The sequence below is a fragment of the Peromyscus californicus genome, unplaced genomic scaffold (genome assembly GCF_007827085.1).
Source record: "Peromyscus californicus insignis strain IS unplaced genomic scaffold, ASM782708v3 Scaffold_8__1_contigs__length_139910024, whole genome shotgun sequence".
NCBI lineage: Eukaryota > Metazoa > Chordata > Mammalia > Rodentia > Cricetidae > Peromyscus > Peromyscus californicus.
The window spans coordinates 96,624,478-96,649,276 of NW_026294606.1; the positions used below are offsets into that span (position 1 = coordinate 96,624,478).

The 24,799-nt window shown below is 42.3% G+C and overlaps 1 protein-coding gene across 1 annotated transcript in view; it reads right to left on the reverse strand.

The window, feature by feature from the left end:
- Window positions 1–24,799, reverse strand: part of Vat1l (vesicle amine transport 1 like) — a 164,141-nt gene that overhangs the window by 95,698 nt on the left and 43,644 nt on the right. Inside the window, exon 4 of the mRNA XM_052728074.1 lies at window positions 526–668. Coding sequence (XP_052584034.1) covers window positions 526–668 — 143 coding nt within the window. The remainder of the gene's footprint in view (window positions 1–525; window positions 669–24,799) is intronic.

Here is a 24,799-nt window from a genome sequence, read left to right on the forward strand (position 1 = left end):
TATATATATATATATATATATATATATGCACACGCACACCTCCGTGGGCTCTCATATCAAGTGCAGTTAGCATAACATTAACACATTAATTCTGCAAGTTTTAAGACTGCCTTCTTCCTTGGGGATAACAGGGAGGTTGAGAGTATCTGATGGGCTGACACATATGAAGTGTCAAGCTCAGAGCTAGAACTAAGCCTCCAATATATGTTTACTATCACCATTATCATTAGTATCCTTTAAAGATTTACTTTTATTTTATGTGTGTGAGTGTTTTGTCTGAAAGTATGTATGTGTAGCATGTGAGTGCAGTGCCCAAGAAAGAAGGAAGAGCTCATCAGATCCCTGAAATAGAGTTACAGACAGTTGTGAGTTTCCAAACGGAATGGCGGTCTTCTTCAAGAACAGTCAATGCCCCTAAATCACCTTCATTCTAGCCTCACAATTAGCCATCTTCTAAATGAATACTAATGATCTTCAAACAAAGAGCAGGGGCCAGCCTGGTGATCTGCAGAGCCACCCCCTTACCTTTTTACTTCTTGCACGTAGTCGGCATTTCTGTCAAAGAGATGGGTCACAGAATCTTTGATGGCTTCGTGCTTGAAAGTAGAAGCTGTTCCAAAGACTGTCACATTGGGGACAGTAGAACATAGCTGAGCCACAGCTTGACCCTGGAAATGACACACAGTAATCACATGAACACCACCACTCTCAGAGAAGTGTTGCTTAACATGGGTCAAGAGCATGGCACAAAATATGACACTTACAGACACTTAATAAACCTCAACTAAACAGCCAGTATTGCTGGACAGAAGGCAGAATTTTGCAACTTTGACATAGTTGACATTTTCGAGTTTGAATTCATGTTTTTCAGATAAGACTGCAGGGTATTTATCAGCATCCTTGGCCTCTACTCTCTTGAGGTAATGAACATCTCCAGCTCAACTGTGACAGCCAAACATGTTCAGGCATTGCAGCATTGTCTCCTGAAGGACAAAACCTGTCTTGGCTGGAAACCACTTGTGTGGGGTAAAGTCAACAGGAGCCAGATAACCCCAGCACTAAAGTTAACTACTATTTAACCATGCTGAACTACATCTCAGCAGTCATGCTATCTACTCCACAGGAATCTTGGAAGATGTCTCATTTTGACTCTTACAAGCAGATTCTGAGCAAACACTTGAATATAAATGTTTTATTTGTAAGATAATCTTAGATACTAACAGGGTTAATATCTCAAAGGGGAGCCAGCAAGATGGCACATCATTTAAGTGCAAGCCTTACAAGACCAAGGACCCGAGTTTGAACCCCAGAATTTACATTCAGGAAAAAAAAGAGGAGAAAAGAAAGAAAAACAGAAAGCTGGGCATGGTAGAGCATGCTTGTAACCTCGGTGCTGGGGAGGCAGAGTCAGGAGGCTTCCTAGGGCTTGATGGACAGCCATCCTAGCTGTCTAGCTGAACATGTTTCAGGCCAATGAGAGACCCTTTCTCAAAAGAAATGTGGTTGGTAAACTGAGGAACAACATGTGGTATTGTCCTCAGGAATCCCCGCAAAGAATACATGTGCACATGCACCTATATACATATATGAACATGAACATGCATACATCTCCCTTATATACAAAAAGACCCAGAAGAACTCAGATGACTTAATCCAATGGTTTAGTTCAACAACATGTAGCACTTCAGAGAAACAAAATCCCCCAAAGAAAGAGCTGACCACTCATGTATTATCAAATTCATATCTATCATGGACATCCAGAACTCAGCCTGACACCTCCATGATCAAGAGCCTACCCAGCTAATTTCCATCTAATACTGGCGGACCACTGCTTATGTATGAGTATCCCTTGACACATCTGGTGTGTCCTCGTGAGTCAAGTATGCTCCCTGGTTAGACCGAAGCCCACAGCCAGCAAGCTTCAGCATGTTGTGTGGGGCAGATATGCATGGCTGATTGCCAGTGTCCCATAGGGAAGGGCTAAATGAGGTATTATACCAGACCGAGGACCTGAGACAAAATGTGGTTCTGACTAGATACTCAATCTTAATTATCTCTCCCCCTTGGGGGCTTATTATATCCAAGGCTAAAGATGTCCAGTCAAATAAAGAAAAGGTCAACATGTGGTTTAAATGGTAAATGGTCTAGGGGGGGGAATTACAAATGCAGTTAAGAGGTGGGTGATTTGTATCTCCTCTACCAATATGGTCAACATTAAAGACATCGAACAAAATTATGTGGGCATGTGCATCTCAAAACTTTCCAGTAAAACCCAATTTCCTGGTAATTAAGATGCATTAAAAGAAACTGCCATCACTCTCGAGCATCCCATTTACCATTTTAAGGAGGGGGATTTTTCTAGAGGCATCTGTCACAGCCATTTCTGCCTATCATCTTATTTTCATGTCTTCATGTTGGTGGATAATTCAAGTTGGCAGGTCAGTTTATGGAAATGGTATCTTATTACCAATCCCAATTAAAGGCAAAATGGAGAGATTCATAGAATGTCAGAGCTGGAAGAGCGCCACATTATAGATGAGGTAAAGGACCACAGAAAGGTCCAAGTCTCTCAGCTTTTCAGAGGCATAGCTGGGACTCAAACCAAGGCTTCTTGACTCCAGTTATTTCCATTTTCAACTTTTCTATTCTGTCAACTTATTTTGACATTTTAAGCTAAGCGACTTTAGCTTGCTGCCTAAAATAGACATGACAATTTCACTGGGAGGTCAATATTTCAGAACAGGGACATAAGCCTAAGACTCTACACAGGGCACAGTTCTCTATGCTAAGTATAGTGTTGGTATTTATTTAATGTTTTGTCCCAGATTTCACAGGACAAAGAGGGGGCTGTCTTCTAAATGAGCATAAATATCCCTAGCCAATGCTGCGACTCCTTTAAATCCACTGACCTCATGTCAGCCTTGGTTACATCTCTGAAGTAATAAGGCTTGAACAGACCCTGGCAGCCATGGAAGAGGTTAGAATTAACTTTAACATCCCTGTAGCCACTTCTTCCTTCTGTCTTTGGGCAAATGTGACATTTATTCATTCAACTATTTCCCAAATCCCCATTGTTTAGTTCAATGCTATCGACATTTGTCTCCATCTGGTGGATTCCCTCAAACAACGTATCAAATTCATCTGACCCAAAACACAACTCATGACCACCATGAAAATGGATTGGTCTTTAAATCAGTGTGTGAAGGATGCTGCAACAGTGACGTGACATGCTGGATGAGTCCTATGAGAGAAACTTTTTTTCTTGAAGTTTGGAACTGGTCCCAAATCAAGGTGTTGATTCCTCCCATAGGTTATGAAGGAGATTTCTGCTCCAGGTCACTCTCCTTGGCCTGCAGATGGCTACCCACTGTCTCTGTCTCTTCACATTGTCTCTTCTATGCCAGTTTCATGTGTACAAATTTCCCCCTCTTTTGAGGATGCCCACCATCTTGGGTTAGGGACCATTTTCAAGGATCTCCCTTTAGTTTGATTGCTACTTCTGTAAAAATCCTGTTATAATTTAAATTTAAAAATCTGCCAAAGGGGTGTGTGTGTGTGTGTGTGTGTGTGTGTGTGTGTGTGTGTGTGTGTGTGTTTTCAAGGCTTATTTCCCAGTCTGCAGCATGGTTGAGAGCTGGTAACACCTTGAGGTTGGAGATTACTGCGAGTTTTCATATTATTGTCAGTAGTGGTGGCCTTTGAGGGGAATATTGGGACTCTGGACTTTCATCTCTCTCTTTTGCTTCATGACTGATATGGTGTGAGTAGCTTTGTTCTACCATGTGCTCCCACCATGATATTGTAGCTTAACACAAACCTAAAATGGCAGAATCATTACAACATAAGGGGACTATGCTTGCACATGAGATCTGTTGTTGACTAAAATCAACATATAGGCATGGCTCCAAATTATATCATGAAATATGAGTATTATATAAGGAATAATATATGCATATAACATATTGTATGACACTATATAATTATAGCAATGTATAATTACATATTGACATTAAATATATTTATGCAGTTAGTGTTATAGACATAAACACATACACATATAATTAATACATAATATAGAACATTTAGGTGCTGGAGAGATGGTTCAGCAGTTAAAAGTGTGTACTGACTTCCTCTTCTTGCCTCCTTGGGCACCCTCATGCGTATGCATTGACAGACAGACAGGAAGACTTAAGATCAATCTTAAAAACTTAAAAACAAACACTTAACTAGCAATAGATAACTAGTATTCTTTTAATAATATCTGTATACTATGTAAGTATGATGTATGACATTATTATAGTATAATACAATATTATCACATATAGTATATAGTAACAATGGTTAGAAAGCACAAATTCAACTGTTTGTAGCCTTTTAGCATCCCATCAACTCACTGAGATGATGAAAGACCCTCTACGATCTCAATGACTTTTTTTTTTTTTTTTTTTTTTTGGTTTTTCGAGACAGGGTTTCTCTGTGTAGCTTTGCGCCTGTCCTGGAACTCACTTGGTAGCCCAGGCTGGCCTCGAACTCACAGAGATCCGCCTGGCTCTGCCTCCCGAGTGCTGGGATTAAAGGCGTGTGCCACCACCGCCCGGCTTCAATGACTTTTTAAAAAAGTAAATACCATGCTGGGTTCTGTATTTAAGCATTCTCCCTCACAGTTATAGGAAATTTACTTTCTCTCACTCCCCAGGTAATGCAAAATCAGCAGCTCATTCATTCTTCCTTTCTCCGGCCAGTCAAGGCATCACAGGGACTCAATAAACATTTGTGGGAGATGGAATGACTTCTCAATAAAAAGGATTTTGCAGTTTACCTGCAGACCCACAGCATAAAATGAACAAGACAAGCCATGCTCGTGGCAGCTGCAGTAAATGGAGATATGCATATGCCTGTTTTAATCGACTCTCCTTCCCTCTCAGGGACACAAGCATTCTGCTCCAAGCACCCTGCCCTTCTTATGGCTGACAATGCAACAGCAATAGCAGCTGTGCTTCCTTTTATCCCTCCAGGAGCCAGGCACTAAAGGCTTTGTTAAATCCTTTAACCACTCTAAAACAATTTTTGTTTCCCATTTAAGCCTCAAAATGGGCATTCAGAGAGGAACTGGACCTGGCCCAAAGTTATGGGGCCTGTGAATGATACAGCTGTGTGCCTGGACTCTACCGTCACCCATGCTGCTGATCTGTCCAGCTGATCAGGCAGGCTGCTGACCTAGGACCTAACCTTTTAGCAGTTCAGTCTTTGGGCATTACAGTGTGGTGCTGTTATCTACAGATGTGTTTGACTGCATTCATAATTATCCTCAGATGCATGCTGCCTGTGGGTCACCAATTAGACACACCTAGTTTAGAGTCTTGGAGATACTGTAGTCCTTGACTCAAAGGTTTTAACTGGTCTGCTCTGGAGAGCTGGGTCTCAGGGTATACGCATGAACAGGTTTCTAACTCCATTATCATGAGGTTGCTGGAGCTTCCCACCACACCCCAAAACATAGGGAGCAAGAAATCTGGGGACGACTATGAGGAAATGTTTCAGGTTTTCACACCTGAGTAACAACACAAGGCAAAATCCTACTGTAGAAAAGCCAGGCGCAGTGAACAAATGGTTAGAGGAGCAGGAGGATTAGCCTTTGGCATCGTCCATACTGAGTACTGAGTAAACAACAATCTTTAGCTATAGTTTTGGAGACGGCAAGAAATCCAGAGGAATTCTGGAAAGTCACGCGATGGGCGTTGAAGACATGATCTTATCAAAACACTGAGATTCAGGATCGCCATCAGAGACTCAATGACACAAGAAAAATGAATGGGGGGCTCACAAGGGACTCTCGAATGCAGATGGCATCCACCTCCCCCGTCTTCTTTCTCATCATATGCTAGAACTCTGGCTTTGATCCTAGGGGAAAATACCTATTTCTTCCAAAGGGTCACCCTGCCTCTCGCCACAGGACCTTTGGACATACAGACACTACTGCTTGGAATCCTCTTCCCTGTCATTTCTTCTGGATTATTCCTCATCGTCCTTTATATCCCAGTCTCCCACTTCCTTAACTCATTCAATCCTTTAGATATGTCTGAAATGCCTTCCTGCTGACTCCACTGAGAAGTTCTAGAATTATAAAATTGAAAGAATTACACGTGGTCCCTCTATCTTGGTTTTCACATTTTAATGGGGAAAAGAGCTACTAGCAGAGTCAATGCAGTATTAATAGTCCAAGGACATATTTGAAAACCACGAGGCAGAGTAGTCTAAGACCCTATCGTGTCCTGTCCTGTGCTTTAGTACATATGCCAAGAATAAGAGGTGTGCACTAAGGAGGAGTGTATGAACATTGAAGGAGACTAGACACAGAAAAGGACCCCACCGTGTTACACATTCTTAATGTATCATGTGGTCGGGGACAAGTTAATCTCTTTTTGCCAGTTTCACTGTTTTAAACATGGGAACTTAGGAGGCTGGAGAGATGGCTCAGCAGTTCAGAGCGCTACCTCATTCTTCAGCTAAACCCTAGAAAGACTATCTGAAGAAGTTTCCTAAAGACAATGAAAGTCAAACTAGACCTGGGGGGGGGGGGTGGGTGGCACAGGCCATTCATCCCAGCTACGTGAGAGTGGAGACAAAGAGATTGCCAAGTTCAAGGCCCGCCTGGGATATAGAGTGAGTTCAAGGCCAAGCATGCTGGAAGCCCTTGGTCTGATCCACAATACTATTTAAAAGCAAAGCAGAAAGAGAAGACAGGGAAGGAAGTTTCTATCGGCATCATAACCGCTTCCGAGTTCACCTCAAAAATAGACTTCTCTTTAGCTCTTTTAAGCTGTTTTCACTTTTAAACAGCTATGGAAACCACAGGCCATTAATGTGGTCAGAGGATGGAAAAGACTGAACAGAAGGAGCCTGTGAGTGCACAAGGAAAGTGCATGGAGGAAATGCAGAGGGATTTATTCCAAAGAACCATAGGCTGAGGTTTTCCCCTTTTATCAATTCACAGAGGCACAGACTTGCAAAGACCACTGTGTGCTAGATCACAAAGCCCTGGCCTCTGGACACTCACACTCTCCTTATGCCTTTCTTATATAATAATACGAACTGTCACTTTGGGACTTCACAATTGATGCTGTCTTTTGCCTGCTCCACAGTTCAGTCTGTTCCATTCTGGGAAGAACATGATTTTCAAATCCCACCTTGGGGACTGCTGTGACTCACCACTAAAAGTGGCAAAGCCTGTTCTCTGGGCTCACCCACTACACTCTAAAGATCAGTCTGTTTTCCTTTGTTGTGTTGTTGCAAAGCTGTTGACCTAAATATGACATCGATTGGAACAGGTGGGCACTGAGAATTCTAATGGCGTGAAGCTACAGAGGTACATGGTCAGGGTGGAAGAGAGGGAAAAAGTGAAGAATGTGGGACAATGTTTTTTTAACTGCTCAAGATGAGTCTGGACCTATTGTGGAATGCTGTCCTCCAAGCATATCGACCATTACCATCTTCATGAGAGCAGTTGTGACTAAAATAGACCTTCAGGATTGGGCCTGCTTATGTTCCCTTGTAGAAGGATGGACCTGGAGCACCACTGTGTTCTCATTTGATATTCCAGCCTCTCACTCCCACACCCCATTGGCATGTAATTCTTACTTGGATGTACATGGTCTTGTTGAATGGTAGACATTGGAAGGTTAATTGGATGAGGGGAGCTCCATTTGCACAGTATCTTAGTTTGGGCTACTATTGCTATGATAAAACACAATGACCAAGAGAAGTTGTGGAGGAAATGTTTTATTTGGCTTATGCTTCCACATCCATAGTTGATCACTGAAAGCAGTTAGTGCAGGAACTCAAATAGGGTGGAAGTCTGGAGGCGGGAGTTGATGCAGAGGCCATGGAGAAGTGCTGCTTACTGGCTTGCTCCCCATGGCTTGCTCAGCCTACTTTCTTATAGAACCCAGGACCACCTGTCCAGGGATGGCACCACTCGCAATGGGCTGGGCCCTCCCCCATCAATTACTAAGAAAATGCCTTACTGGCTTGCCCATAGCCTTATCTTATGGAGGCATTTTCTCAGTTGAGACTCCCTCCTCTCTGATAACTTTAGCTTGTGTCAAGTTGATTTAAACTAGCCAGCTCACACAGCTATGGAGAAACCATCACCCATCCTAAGGCAGGGCTTTCCAGTAGTGTTCCCGAGTCACCGGTCTTCCTGTAAGCAAATAAACTCATTGGTTCACCAAGTGAGAAATGAATCTGTCAGCTGGTCTCTATTTGGGTGAGTAGGTATCTGCTCATACCTCCTAAGGAGAAGTTTATACAACAGGATCTCCCCCTTTTTGTTTCCCCAAAAGCAGTAGACACATTCTTTGCAAAGGAATGGTAGGTGCTGTCAGCCTTTTACCCTTTCCCTTCTACCAGTTACATGAATGAGTACGTCTCAGAACTAGTACCAGCCATCCTCCTCTTATAGAGGCCTCTTGAAATGCAGATGCCCAGGCTCCACACAGATTTTCAGTAGAACTGTCCAGACGGGGCACCACAGTCTGAGTTTCACAAGCCTTCTTGAGGAGGCAGATGCAGCTCACATTGAGAACTCTGGATGCATATAATCCTAAGTAGGTAACACCTACTCTGTGGGGTAGAGGCAGGAAGAAGCCCAACCAGCAGACCTGAATGGCAGGCATTCAATTCCAAACCCGAATAGAGCTTGGTTCTTAGTGTATCCTTTCTAGGTTCCCTAGCAGTACTGGGATCCACTGCCTCTAATGTGTACAGTCATGGCCCTGTCATACTCCACTTCCGCTTTGCCTAACAGAGGTTGATGTCACAGCCTATGGGTTCAGTGTGTAGGATGCTGTCAATAGGGACATGATGAATGTAGGATTCTGTGACTCAGACACAGAAAGAGGAAATAAGTCCTTAGCACTAGGAGTAGGGCCTGAAGCTCTCAACCTTGGAAGTGTTTGTCCTCTGAGCTACCAGGACACAGGGAAACAGCACTGAATGTATGACCAGGATCTAACAGTCACAGCCTGGCCCCAGCAACCCCCCTTCACCACCTATGTGCTCAGGCCCAAATGTTTCACAACCTCTTCACTAGCCGGGGAACCAAGAAGCATAAGCCTGTGGGGTACTTTGCATGTTCAAACCACAGCTGCTGACTTTGGCTCCTTGCCCATCACCTTCCCAAACCATCTCTTCTGGGATGCCTTCCCAGAGTTCCTTGGAAGAGTTAGCATCTTCTGCTCTGTCCGCACACTCACTGACAGTCCTACCCAAGGCCCCTCCTCACTGCATAGTCTTCTTTCTCTTCTACCCATCCCTCTTCACTCATCTGTCTTCTATCTTTTATTTTTTGCTTTTTTTTTTGAGACAAGATCTCACACTGTAGCCTAGGCTGACCCAGAACTCACAGCAATTCTACTGCCCCAGCCTCCTGAGTGCTGAGATTACATGTATGAGCCTCAGTGTTCTCATCTGTCCACTTGAGACAGTGCTCTCTGCCCTGGAGGTGGGGAAGATGCTCACTGCAGCAGGAGAGTTTGCTCAGCCTGGGGCACACCCAGAGCAGGAGCTCAGTGAATTCCAGGCTTTTTATTCTTATCCAAAGCGTGATTCCATTCTTTGTATTGATCTTGGGTCTCGTCATTCCAGGTTAAATGCCTTTTTCTAAGGCACTCTGGGACCCACAATTGTCAATTTCGGGGCAATTAGCTAGATTGGAAGGGCTCCATTTATAACTGTTGTCACTCCGAAACAGTATCCTACTAGAATTTCATGTGAATTGGAAAGATAACCCTGTACCCACAGAGGTGTGAGTCTGGGCAACTGAAGTGAGGGTATTCTTTGCTTGCCTGTGTGAACAGGTGTCTTTGTGCAGTGTATAGCCGGCCCAACTGCACATGACAGCCCTATTAACCCACCCTTATAGGCATCACACTAAGACTTGTGTCTCTGTTCAGGAATCCTTTCCAGGTAGTGGAGGTTATGCACAGCCACCGGAAGACCCACAGCTCACAGACGGCCTCTTTGCCTCAAGATGGGCTCCAGTAACTATGTAGCTAGCATCTTGGCCAGGGAACAGCCAGCCCACCAGATGGCAAAGTCCCCTTACAGGCCTCTAAATCACAGAGAGTCAGAAACCTTCCAAGCTGGCTGCCTTCCAACTGGTGCACCTGGATAGATTTCCGGGATGGCTGTATTTGCATAGTGGGGATGCCAGGTTCCTGTTTTCCAGCCAGATGACAATTTGTACCCAGTTTTGAGCTGTGGTTTTTATAAATGCACCTCTTTCAATCCAAACCAAAATGAATTACAGTCGGGCAAGGTGACCAAGTACACCATATAATTTATTCTTGAAATAGGAAGGTGGAAAATGCTATTGTTAATTTTTCCTTCATCAATAGATATAAACTAGAAGTGTCCTGGTAAATTGGGTCATACTGTCATTCTGATGTTGAGTGAAGAGAAAGAACTTACAGGGTGGCCAGAAGAGAAGAGCTTCAGTGAGACTCGGAGGTTTGTATCTGTTGCACATTTCTTGAGGGACGTGACCTGGTTACTCTGAAAGATGACTGTATACGTGCCGTTGGGGTAACTGGATGTAACCCACCAGGCAACCATGCAAACAAACTAGACACAGAGGTATAGGGCCTTGTGAGGAAACACAAGCTTGCTTCTTTTGCTTACTTTAGGCTACAGTCTACACAGCATCTCCTCCCCAAACACAGGGATTTGTGAACCAACTTGCAATGGTGCCTGGCAGAGATCGGATACTCTTCCTTGGGATAGGGTTTTACAACTCAGCAACCTGCCTTCTGCCCTGCTTTAAATGCCTGCACTTGCTGGAGGCATCTCATTAACCAGAGCGGTTGACTCCAGCTGGAGCCCAACGCTGGCTTCAACACTCTCTGATGTGATGTAGCATTTCATCTGAAAGCTCCTGCCCTGACCGTGAACTTCCCCAACTCAGACTGCTGCTCTGTTCCTACCAGCCCTCACAGATCAGTCATGGGGACACTTCACTGTGACTTCAAATCCTGAGGCTGGGGTTCTGAATGGGGCTGGTCAGGGCCTGTCACTGCTGGAGGTAACATCTGAGGCACCCAGATCAGACTAGTTCATCAGTTAGTCCTGTAGGGAACTGAGGTGCCATGGATCAGTCTCCAGATAAGGGTTCCCACTGGGGGGCCCAGACCTAGTCACTTCATCTTTCGATGCCTTGATCTTTAGACTAGCTCTCTTTGCAGACCAGCAAGTGTGCCCAAAGCTCTTTGTCCTGCTGTTTCATTTTAAGGAGAAACTTTCAAAGTTAACTGGATTTCTTTGCAGATACATCATGAGCAAAATTATTTTGTTCTTAGTATTGTTTACTAAGCCATCTCCCTTACTTAAGCAATGGCACCCTTTCTTTATTTTAAAGTCGCCTCTTTATCTCCAGCAGTGGTTCTCAACCTTCCTAACCCTTTAAATATAGTTCCTCATGTAATGACCCCTAACCTAAGATGATTTTGTTGTAACTATAATTTTGCTACTATTATGAATTGTAATGTAAATATCAGTGCTTTTTGATGATCTTAAGCTACCCCTGTGAAAGGATTGTTTGAACCCAAAAGAGTCACAACCTACAGGTTGAGAACCACTGATCTGGAGTTCCTGCATAGTGCTAGAACACAGAAGCTATTTTTAAAACTTGGAGCAGATAAATGAATGGTTCCATCAATGACAATCTTTCTTTTTTTCTTCTTTGCCATCTCTGTAAAGCAACGTTGTTTCTTTCTCTGTTTATCCCCAGTGTCTCACAAATTTTACGTGTACATGTTTCATTCAGTAACTATTTATGTGCCTTACACATGCCAGTGGGCCATGTACTGGGCATCTACTTATTGTTGCAGGATTTGCTAGACCCCAGGACACTAAATAGCTTGTTCTGGGGACAGAGTGCCTCCAGGAATACTCCATTACATTTACTAGCCTGGGTGGCAAATCACACAAGCAGCCAGAGCATATGTGAGTGGCCATGGTGCCCTTCTCAAGGTAGCTATAGGTGGGAAGTAGATAGTCCTCCACAAGGCTCAGCACATTGCCTGGCACCAATCAATACTGACATCAAAGACTTCATCTCCTATCCTCTCTTTTCAAGAAGATTTTTGGATCAGACGTTTGGGCTTGTCTCCCACACTGGAGCCCAAGAAGGGAGAACATGGGACATGGAGAGCACAGACTGGAAGATGTGAAATTTGAAAATGCTCTTGGACCATTCAGTCCAACCTCTTGCCTATTGAGGAAGAGCTTCCTGACTCAGCAGCCTCCTCTAACAGTTCCAGATGAGATGGGGAACTAATGGCCTCCCACATTAGCCCATTCTTTTTTGAGGTGGCTCTGCTATCTCAGAAGTATGTGTGGTGTGCTATAGACGGCCTCACTGTCAATTGTGCTGCTAGGAAGCATGGCACGCAAAGCCATAGGCTTGCTCGTGTTATACTCTCATTGTTACTGTTACATTCCCAACATCAATCCTGTACCCTGGGCTTTCTGTTTCCGGGTCAGAGCCTGTTTATCCCCCTCACCTCTTTCCATGGACTCCTGTCCAGTAAATAATGATGTGGAAGGTGATAATTCTCTTAAATGCACCACAGTAGAACATCAGCAGTTCTAGATATTTTTGTGTTCATAGCTGCTTTATTTGGGTAATAGAATTTGTGGTACACGGATGGATCAGAAAGATCAGAGTAACACTAAACATGTTGAAGGGAGAGTGTCATTTGCATAGCATGACTTCGTGTCTCTATAAAGTCACCAAAAGTTGTGTGACTGCTTCCTGGTTGGTGTCACCAACATTAGAAGCGCTTACCGGCCAGGCTAGGCCTTCTATAGAGGGGCATGAGAGACACAGTCCAGAAGACAGATCCTCCTCAGGCAACCAACAGCTTCCACAAGTTTCCCATTTACTTGCAGCAGAGTGTCTCACATGAAACCCTGCATTTTCAAACCAAATCATGTCTATTCTCTGATGGACATGCAGAACAATATTGCCAGTTGTATAAAGTCAAATGGGCATGTGGCTTTAGGGCCTGGGGAGGCAGATCAGTGGTTGAGGGTTTGTCTAGCAGATGCAAGGCCCAGGATTTGATCTCTAGCACCCCCAATAAACACATGGATTTAGGAGTTCACTACTGTCATAGCATGGGGGCAACAAAACACAATGACAGTTTATCAGAAGCAGCAAATTACCTAGGGAGAGGTGATGGGTATATCATTGGTCCCCCTGTCTCCTGACACACACTCATTGCTTTGGACTCTAAATATCCATAGGTTGCAATCAACAAAAGAACTAAACACAAACAACTATAGTCTCTGTTTCTGTTATGACCTTCATTCTTAGAAAGCAATTGATGTAACAGAAAGTCATGGCTCCCCAGAACAGGAGAAGCTCTGGTCATATCAGTAATTTTTCCTGCTATGTGCAAAACATTGGCGAATGAAAGGCACCATAGTGCTATGGTGGGAATCTACACTGGGCTCCACTGAGCTTTTTGCAGAAAAGTGTCATTACAAAAGCAACACACATTTGTTGCCATTGTAAAGAACTACATTCCAAAACTCCAAAAGGCTATAAAAAACCATCAACTATAATGCTGTTTGTCAGAGATAAACACTCTGCCCCTCTGGCTTATTTCATTCTTGTTTTCTGATAATGTGTTTGCTTACCCACAGAATTGGAACTGTAATAAACACCACTGTGCACCTCAATGTAGTTTTTTTCATTTCGAAGCTTATATTGTATTTTAGTGGATCATAAAAAAATGTTAACACCATCATTTTTTAATAGCTGCAGGATATTTCTATTATATGACTAAACTATACTTTAATGCTATAAACTATAATTTTTTGAATAAATCCATGTCTTACCAGGAATTGTAATATGTACTATTTTCACCCATATTTTACTAAGTATCTTTGTGAGGAGATCTCTGTTACCTATAGAAGGTAGGTTTTTATCTATGACATACAATTTGTGTTTAGTACATTACTTGATAGACTCTAAGTGCCTGATGTTTGAGTGAACGGTAGTTGTCTGTGGGTTTTTTTCTTCTGGTGTGTGTGTGTGTATGTGTGTGTGTGTGTGTGTGTGTGTGTGTGTGTGTGTGTGTGTGTGTGTGTGTTTGCAAACACCCCTGATTGCTCTTCCATCATGTTCATTCAGGCAGTGTCCCTCAATCAAACTCAGATCTCACTGATACAGGTGGTCTTGTTAGCCTACTTGCTCTGGGGATCTACTGTCTTTACTTCCAAGGTTGGAATTACACATGGGCTGAGATGCCAACATTTTACATGTGTCCTGGGTATCTGAGCTCTAGTCTTCATGCCTGCAAGGTAAGAATATAACCATTGAGCAATCTTGCCAACTTCTTGGTTACAGTTTCCTTAGGAGAGATTGTCCACTGTTCCAGTGGTTTCCTATACTTCATTTAACTTTAGTTAATTAGTATATTTTTTCTGTAGTGTTGTGGATAGACCCAGGGCCTTGTTTGTCCTTGACAAACTCACCAAGCTATATCCTCAGCACTATGTCCTATATTTTTATTCAGCAGCCCGACCAGCAGGAAACTGAGTTCAAAAGACTCGGTAAAGTTCTACAGAGAGGATTTGGGGCATTAAAACAAAAATTTCCATCTCTTTAGTCTACAGAGGGATAAAGTAAAGCCCACCAGGGGATATTTTTGCTTTGAAGATACATTTTGGTAGTGGGGAATGAAATACGGTCACCGGCTTAATGGTTTACAAGCTGTTTTAAATAATGAAACTGTCTACATATGGCTTGTGTTTTGATGATAACATATTCATTTGTTAATTCCACATACTTAATGTATCTGCTGCCAAGTAATTAAAATGCTCATTATCATCACACAGATGTTGTCCAATTAAAACAGGTGAAGTTCATCAGCTTAATGTGATCTAACCCTTGCCACTCATTCCCTCCTTTACATATACAGTGCTACTCATTGGAAGCACAGAGATGTCTAAGAAAATCCATGTAGCCCAGAAAGAAGGATGGGAAATTGCACAATACTCTTGCCTAGCATACAGTGGCAGCCAATGTATACCTGTTAGTGCATGGATGGATGGGTTGGAAGATAAACATGTGGGTGGGTGATAGATGGCTGGGTGGGTAGAGAGATGGATGAGCTGCTAGGTGAGTGAATAAATGGATGTATAAATGCATATATAGATGAGTGGTTGTATGGGTAGGTTGATCAATGGGTGGAAAGGATGGGTAATCAGATGGAATCTGGTGAGGGCAACATTAGAAAGGCAATGTAGAGTGTGCAGAGGAAGGAGAAGCATGGAAGGCTTCTAAGAGGAGGTAATATTGAAATGAGAAATAGAATTTTCCAGTGGAAGGTCAAATGTGGGAGTATGTGCTAACATAAGGCAAAAGGATGTACTAGAACAGAGCAAGGACTGGCTCAAAAACAAAAATAAAAAAGAATAAACAGAAAGTTTAAAAAGAAATGTCCAAGACACATCAGTAATGAGGTAAGAGAGAAAAGTCTACATAGCTGGAATGTTCCCAGGCAGAAAGGCAGCGCTAGAGATGGAATGTTGATAGAGGATTTACAGGGAGAAATAATTGATTTGACCTTTGACTGGTCATGGAAGATGAATTCAAGGGCTTGGGTTCCCCTCCAAATGCATTGTAAGGTAAAAATATAGGTGCATATAGTTATTTCAAATTAATCTCAGGAGTAAGGATTACTCAGGAGTAATGAGTTGGGAAGATGGGAAAGTCTAGAAAATGGCTTTCTCCAGTGAACAACACAACTCCATTCCAGTGGGGACCCTTTGAGAGATCATATAAAACATAAATCAAGGCTCATGGTTCTCCCATTGAGAAGCCTGATTTTTAGTAACCCCAGTTCCCATGTGGCATCTGCTGAGGGGTGGTCCTGGGCACACTAACTCCAGAGCCCTGCCAGCCTGCTCTGAGCATGCACCAAATTGCACAACCATAATCAGCCTTGGGGCAGTAAGCTGCTGGATTTGCTGACAGAAGATGGGACTGTCTATGCTGACCTCAGGATGGGGATGTGGGTATGTCTGCTGCCAGGCTCAATGAGAACAGCTATATCTCTGCAAGGAAACTGCACCTCAAGAGGGAGAATAATCCTGTTGTAAAGACTTCATGCCATGAGCCATGCCTGCCCTGTGTTCACTGTGTCCTAAGGCCAGCAGGGTGTTTTCCCCTGCTTTTCACATAACCGTACCTGTCTCTGATTCAGTGTCATCCCTCAGTATGGACATGGATGTGTTCTGATTATGACTCTGAAATGCCTTCCAATGGTTCATTGTTGGAATCTTTGGTCCCCAGCTGGTGGCACTACTACCCCAGGAGGTACAGCCTTGCTGGAAGAACAAGGCTACTGGTAGATTGGTCCTCGGTAGTAAATTATCCTTAGCCACTTCTGGTCTTGTTCTCTGGACCCTGTTCTGCTTCAATTTGAACAATCCTTTCTTATTATGTACTCCTGCTGCCATGAGGCTCTGTGTAAGTACACGGAGCCAAGCAACTCCACAGTGCATGGAACTCTCCAGAACTGTGAACCAAAACAGGTAACTCTTCTCTGAAAGTGTTTCCTAGGAGATATTGCCAGTAGTTATATTTAATTTTATTTTAGTTAATTAATTAATTAATTTTTCGGAAGTGTTAGAGGTAGACCAGAGGACCCTGTGCATGTTAGGCCAGCTTCTACTCTTGAACTACATCCCCAGTGCTGTGTCATATTTTCATATGGCAGCCTGACTAGTAGGAAATTGAGTTAAAAGGCTCAATAAAGTTCTGAAGAGATCTGTGTGTGTGTGTGTGTGTGTGTGTGTGTGTGTGTGTGTGTGTGTACATATATGTATGTGTATATACACATTTATTCATTACTCATGCATATTATAGTAATACACAGAAGATGTATGTTTGAAGATATATTTATTTTCCATTTGGCTAAATGATAATCCCTGAAGACAGTGCTTTATTTATTTTCCAGATACCTTGCATGCTGCCTAGCACATAGTAAATAGTAAAGATCTACTGGGTAAAGTCCACTGTTCACTCCATGAACTTGCTGTGAGAGGAAGGCAGAAGCAGCCTTGTCCTTCCACTGTCTCTCTGCTACCCAGCAGGTCCAGGTCCTGGTGAGTAACACAGAGGAAGGTTCATCTCTACTTTGCCATCTGGACAGCCCAAGTCTTAGCACTGAACGTGCAGCCTTTCTCTCACCTTGGGGTAGACTGTGGAGAGCAGGGCTCCCTCCGTCACTGCTCTTGAAGCTTAACATACTTGCCTTCCTTAATGCATTCTTGACTGGACCTGTTCCTAATCACATCAAATCCAGGCTTACTGCCTGGCTGGTGTAAATAATCCCCTGGAAGGTTTAGAACTTTCTGTGGGAAGACTCACAGGTCCCTGGGAAATAAAGACTACCAGATAAAATTTGTATTTGCTCAATCTAGTAACAGATAGATTGGTCATCTGTTGGGGCTCTGGAGAAGAGGGAAGTGCTATAGCCTACCTCTCTAAGCAGGGGTGGCTTGGTGCATGCCTTCCACCTTGTGTAGCCTGATGCACTTCAGTCCTGCTCTCCCACTCTCCAAATGGCTTCTCAGAGGCCAACACAATCCCATGTACTATCAGAAAAGACAGCTTGTAGCAAGTTCTCCTCCATACCGCAAAATAGGTAAGTGGTCAGAGCAGATGGCTAAACCTGGACCTTCTGTCTTCTTCCTTCTTCTCTGACCTATATTTCTTGTTTAAAATACTGGCTTTGAAGAAGACCCACCAAGTGTGGATTTCACCTCCATCCTTGCCATGTGCCATCTATGCATTTCTGTATATGTGGCTTCACTTTAGTCACTCTCAAGTATTTTAAAATTTCAAAATACATCAGTGATCATAGTCTGTACCTCCTGAAATTGTTGTGAACATAAGTAAAATAAGAAAATCTTTTTTTTTTTTTTTTTTGGTTTTTCGAGACAGGGTTTCTCTGTGTAGCTTTGCGCCTTTCCTGGAACTCACTTGGTAGCCCAGGCTGGCCTCGAACTCACAGAGATCCACATTGGCTCTACCCTTGCAGCCCCCACACTCTGACCGTGTTTACTTGCTTACTGGTGTCCTCCACAGACCCAGTATCCATCTCAACGCAAGGCCTATATCTTCCAAACTTTGTTTTTACAAGGCCTTGTATCGAATGTGTTCCAATGAAAGCATCTATCTGTATAAACGCATTTCAATGGACTCAGGTTCATTTAGCCTCAGACAGTATTTTTTATTATCCTGAGAAAACAGAAACTACCCTGATTTTGAAAGACCTAGGTAGCTTCCTTTGCTGTCCAAGCTTGGATGCCATTTGAAATAAAATGAAATTCACACTTGTCCTTCATGAAGACGGGCTCCCTTTTCATCACCATATTTTAAATGCCAGTTGAACTCAGGCTGGTCATCCTCAGAGGATCAGCTCCCAGGCTCTCCCAATTATGCAAGAAGCCCTGCTTTCTCTTCTGGTCTAAACATCTATCCCAACTTCCAAGAGCAGGGTATCTAAGGGACAGAGTGACTGCTTGGTGGATTATAGCTCTGCACCATTATGTCTTACTCACATATATATTCTTCATTTTAGAGCCTGTGTTTAGTTTTGCCTGGGAGAAGAAAATGCTAGAGACCAATCACAGTTATAAAACCATGCCATTTAGTGATGAATGTATTTACTTGTTTGGTAACAGGGGAGAGTGGTTAGGGCTCTATACTTAGCAGATGAAGTTTCAATTTCTGGCTTTACTATTTGCTGATTTATAGTCTTTCTTAGTTCTCTAAATATCAGCTAACTCATTCGTAAAATGAGAAAACCCAGGTAATACATACTAAGTAGGCATTGAGGGGTCTGGCACACAACATTCTCTTAGCTATTTTTGACTGTAGTATTGAAAGTAGTCTGTAGTATTGAAAGTAGTCTTATTAGACTTTCCAGCATGGATTTAAAGAGGCAGATATTATATATGCATGCTTGTTTTACTTTTTTCCCCTGTCAGGTTAAATTGGGTGTACAATAACTCCAACTTCAAACCTTACACTATGTGAATGTAAAACTTAACTATCAAATCAAATGGCCTTGTATGCAGCAGTAATATGTTTCTTAGAAGCATTGGGAGATATTCATACAGAACTTCAGAATCAGCAGGGGTACCCATTTGTATTCCACCCTTGTTGACTCATTTCATAGGGCAGATCTTTCCTCCCACTGCTTGGCAGTCTTTGGGCAGTGGAGGAGTAAATTCCCACTCGCTCTTCTCTCTCATGAATTCTGGGGCTTGGGAATTGTACAGGGATGCCTTCTTTATTAGAGAATTGACCAAAATGGCCCATCAGGCTGTCAATTTAATACTTTGGTGGAGGCCCAAATGGCTTAGAGTTCATCAGCTTCTTGGTCCACCCATTTATTCAATCCATTGGAATTCATTAACTTCTTTTGTACACTCAGTAGAATTCTGGAGTGTGTTAATATTCCAAACCAGAGATCTTAGTTAGGACATGTAGCAAGATCTAAATGAGGTTCATGATTGAGGGGTATCAATAGGTCAGGCAGTTTGTATGGGGTACGCACATGGTGCCCAATAGAATATCCTCATTATTTCTGTAGTCTGGGTTCCTGGGAAAGAACTCTGTGGGGAGACTTGAGGAATATGTGTAAAGAGGTGAAAGAAAAGCAGGGGTGGGCAGAGGGCAGAGGGCTAGGCTGTGGTGTGCTTGAGAGATTCTCTAGCCAGCTGCCAGAGGAGCTCTGAGACTGGACTAGGTAGGCCTTCAGTGTTGTTTCTTCTGAGGCAAGAGGACTGGTGATTAGATGTAGGCTGCCCTTGCTACAAAGGGCAGAAATCTTTCACAATATAGCTCCATTTCTTTCAAGGCTATTCCCAGTGAAAGTTGCAGTCACCAGCAGCCAACTCTCCTGTCAGTTAGAGGCCATGAATACTTTCATCCCAAAGAATGTTCTAGATTTTATGTCATAGTACTCAGTGCAATTTTATTAGGCAATTTATGTTTATGTACAATGTGTTAGGCATTCTTCCATTTTTTTGCACCAAATGGTTCATTAAAAATCTCACAATATTTTGAGTGAAAAAAAGTGACTACATAATACATGGAAAAGTAAAAGACAGCTAAATAAGCCCTGAAAACCAGTATTCTAGTTCAAAAGGTCTCTAGAGATTGAATGCTTAATGACAATTGTTAATTATCTTTCTAATTCTAAGAATTTAAAGAATGGGGTCATAGTAGGGATAAAAAGGGTGGTGGTAAGGAGACTAACAAACAATAAAGTTTTCACACAGGAGTTAAAGATAGCCTCCTAAAGAAAACACAGAGTACTAATGAAGACAACCAAGACTATAGGAATTATCTGGTCTACCTCACTTTTCATTAAGTATCAAATCTACCTCATTGAAGAAGCATCTCATCTGCCATACCTTCCAGAAACAACATCTTGACTGTCTCAACTGACAGAAGAAGCATCTAACTTAACCTACAGAAGCAACTTAACCCACAGAAGCAATATCTGATCTCCCTCACCTCAGAAAAGCAATATTTGGTCTGCTGCACCTCACAGAAAGAGCATCTGTTTTACTTCACCTCACAAGAGCAGCATCTGGTCCACCTCACTTCACAAAAGCAGCATCTGGTCTACCACACCTCACAAAAGCAGCATCTGGTCTACCTCACTTCACTAAAGCAGCATCTGGTCTACCTCAGTTTCCAGAAGCAGCATCTGGTCTACCTCACCTCATAGAAGACACACTGGTATAACTCATTTTACAGAAGAAATATGAGATCTAAGGATGACAAAGGACTTGTCAGGAGTAAAACAATGATGACAACTCTAGATGCCTAAATTTGTGAATACTGTCTTTCCTCTCACTGCTCTGGGAGATGTTGGAAAGGGTACTTTGGATGCATCCATTTCAAAATCACTTGATTCTCACATTGACCAGATCCAACATATTCACACCCATCTTCCCCCAACTCTCCCTCATATAAAATCTTATAAAAAATGTCAACCATGCACTAAATATCTATTCAAAATGTTCTAAGGATTCCATATAGATTTTAGGAGAAGATTACCACTTTCCCCTCAGCTTCTTTGAACTCAGGTGTCAGCCCATTTTATTGTTACTTTCTATTTCTCCTGTTCTCTATCATGCTTGTTAAGTTCCTACAGGATGTCCAGGTCCTGTGTTTGTGGCCATTCTTTCAATACTCTATTTCTGTCCTTTTTTAAAATCCCTTTCTTCCCCTATGTCTTCCCCTCCTGGATACCAGTTCTAAGTTTAGTTCATAAGCAGTCATGTGCTATGTCTTAGAGTATGAGGTCATGTCCTACGTTCCTCAGCCTCAGCAACCTTTACTCCTCCCCCCAGTTCCTGTCACTACTGCCAGTGATGAATAATAGAAACCTGTGTCACACATTTTAATTCTCAGAAGAGTTGCTTACTATAAAATATCCAAAGACCAGCACAATTATTTCTATTGCTTATACTTCACAGTTATTGAGGGGGAGAAGAGGAGAGATGAAAAGGAGCAAAAAAAATGGGAAGACAGAGGGAGAGAAAGGAGAAAGGAGGCAGGAAAGAAAAGAGGAAGAAAGGAACAAAAAAGAGGAAAAGAGAGATGTAGAGAGAAATAAGTGTAAGGCAGAAAAAGAAATGAGCATAAAGAGAAAGGATCAGAAAAGGAGTGGGGAATAAAGAAATGAGAAGGCACATTGGAAAGAAACACGATGAAATGTTTTGGGGACAGCCAGGGAGTTATGTACGAGTGTAGGGTAGGGAGGACTCTGGATTATTTGAGGGAAAGGTGGGTCTCTATTTTCATTTCCCCGTTCTGGTGTGTAATTTAGGGGCCCAACCATATCTTGAGCAAGGAGTACATAATTGGAAAGGGCAACTTGACCTTACCCTGGAGGAAGCTTAGGAGGAAGCGACCAAGATAACCAGAGGCATCCAAGGCCATCCTAGGACTTGGGTCAACAGCCCAATAGTGTTAGCTGGAACTCAGACTAATGCCTCAAATGTGAAAAGGGTGTCACTTGCTACATACCTCATTTATTCCTAGCTGAAGTATTCTTTTTCTTAATAAGGCAATAATATTCTAAAAAGCAACTGTGGCATTTCAGGTGTGTTACTGGGAAGCTGATGGGTCCCTGGGGTCATATAAACCCAGAAAAGACTAGTCTGTTTGGTTGAAGATCTTGGCAAGTGTTCAAGGGGCTAAAACTCTGAAGCTAACTTTTCTTTCAAGTTTAATGATCTCCTCTGTGTTCAAGGAAATTGATGTTTGGAAAGGTACATGTGAGACCATTTTAGTAATCCAAAAGGCCCCTAAACAGATGCTTTCAAGAAAGATACATGAAAGAATGCAAAATTAGCCTTATCTGCCATTTTTATAGGTGTCAAAAGCTAGCAACCCTTAGATTGTGCTGTTTCCTACTCATCTACTCCTAGCTGTGAATGCCAAAGTACCACTGACTATTCCTAATTGGATGATGATTACACTGTGTTGGTAATAATATTATTATTAATAGTAGCTAGTATGTGCATTTTCTACATGCTAGAAGAGAGTATGACAATCTAATTACAATCTTCTTTATACAACACCACATGAGAACCATGAGACAGAGATTATAGTCAAATTCTTACAGATGAAGAAACAAGGTTCAAAGAAGTCACTCTGCTCCGGGGTCGTACTTGAAAAGCTAGGATGAGCTCCAAATCTGGCTTCAGAATCTGGACTCTCTATTACAAAAGATTTTGTTTGCCTTTTGACCTTTTTGTTATTTTTCTTATGATTTCTTCACACTTTCTCCAAATATTCATCAAGCTACATAAATGTGCTTGATGTGGGCTCAATGGGCAAGATTCAAGAATGAAGGAATTGCACTGTCCTTGCCTTTGTGAACGTGGCAAGTGGGTGCTTAATTTCAGATGGAATGTTATGGTTAAGGGATGCTGGAGCACTGAATTTGTCAGACTCCTTGAGAAGTAATCTGTCAAGTCTTCACTCCTCCTGGGGATCTCCCAGCTCCTGTACAATACCAGATTATTCTAAACATAGAAGAAGAGTGCCCCAAACAAAATGCATAGAGGAGCATCCATCTCATCTCCTTCCAAGTGGAAACAAGCTTCTCTGTCAGCACAGCTGATTCATTTGCACAGCCAAACACTTTAAAACTTTGAATCCTTATACAAAGAGTTCACAAACCAGTTCTCATTAATAATAGCACAATGTAACCTCAAACAACCAAGACACTTTTCTATGCCTCAGTTTCCTCTACTAAAGTGGAACTATAATAGTTTGTCTCATGGACAACGAATGGAAACTATGGGGCTCCATCTACTTTAGTATGCCTACTCTCAAAAGCTGATATATTTACCCAGCCAATATTGAGTGAATGGATCCTGCCTCTGAGGCCAAACTCAACCTTTACAATATTTATGATGAAGATAGCTCTCTTCAAGCTAATCATGATTTATGTACATGAGTTAAAAGCAACTAGAATAGAGTTCAAGTAAGGCTTTGTCAGACATAGTCAGAGCTTAGAAGATTTTATATATATATATTTTATTTATATATATATTTTATATATATATGATTATATATAGATGATTTCCTATGCCAGCAATGTGTTTAGATCTCTCTCTCTCCCTACCTACCTACCTACCTACCTGTCTGTCTATTATCTATCTATCTATCTATCTATCTATCTATCTATCTATCATTTATTGCACTTAATATCTATCTATTGTGTTTAATATCTGTATATCTAATGTGTTTAGTATGTAATATAAAGCATGTTGGTGGCATAAGGAATCCATCCTAGATGTTTTCACCAGATGTTTCTGAGGATGGGGAATGGGGACCCTGTTCCATCACATCTCTCAGGAGCAGGAGCATGGTGGACATTTAGGAAAGCAAGTGCTTGTCTCTTAGGGTTGGCAGTTAGAGGAGGTCTTAACCCTAGTCATGGCCCTTTCTGCTGATGTGAAGATGCAGCTAATCCTGGTGGTGTCAATTATTCATGAAGGACATGGCAGAGCCGCTTTGTTCTCTTTAAATTTTTAGCAGTTCTGCTTCCTATCATTGTAGGCCCTTAGGGACCAAGTGTCTCGCCACAGAAAAATCTCCCTTATTCTAGGGCACAAAGTGAAGTAGGCAGAAAAGAAATGAAGAGAGATGTAGGTGTTTCTGAGGCTGTTGATGTGGGAGTAGTGTCAAGAGCGCTGGATATGCTGTGGGAATCACCAGCCCTGGATACTTGGGATCAATTTGATCCTCTGACTAATTCACTCTATGGCTTTGGAAACATTATCAGAACTCTTAGTCTGGGACATTATAACAGCTAAACTTTTGTTGGTGTTGATGGTATGACAAGTGGTGTTATAGCTCACCACTAACTGTTAAGGCTGGCAGTAATCTCACTCACACTTTACAGATGGAGCAGTTGGGAAGATAAAACAGGAACAGAGGGATTTTAAACTGAGAGTTCACAGTCTCTTATCCTTGATGCTACATAAAGTCCAACAGAGAGAACTTAATAGGAAATAAACAAATGTTTCAAAGCATCTAGTGCATAGCTAGTGATTGGCAGAAGGTGGTGATGTCTTTGCTTCCTTACAGCTCTGTAACTCTTATGTATGTGGCTGCAGTTTACATCCCTGAAGGAAAGGACTAAGGACTCAGGAGAACTGGGCCATGGGATAGTGGAGGGGT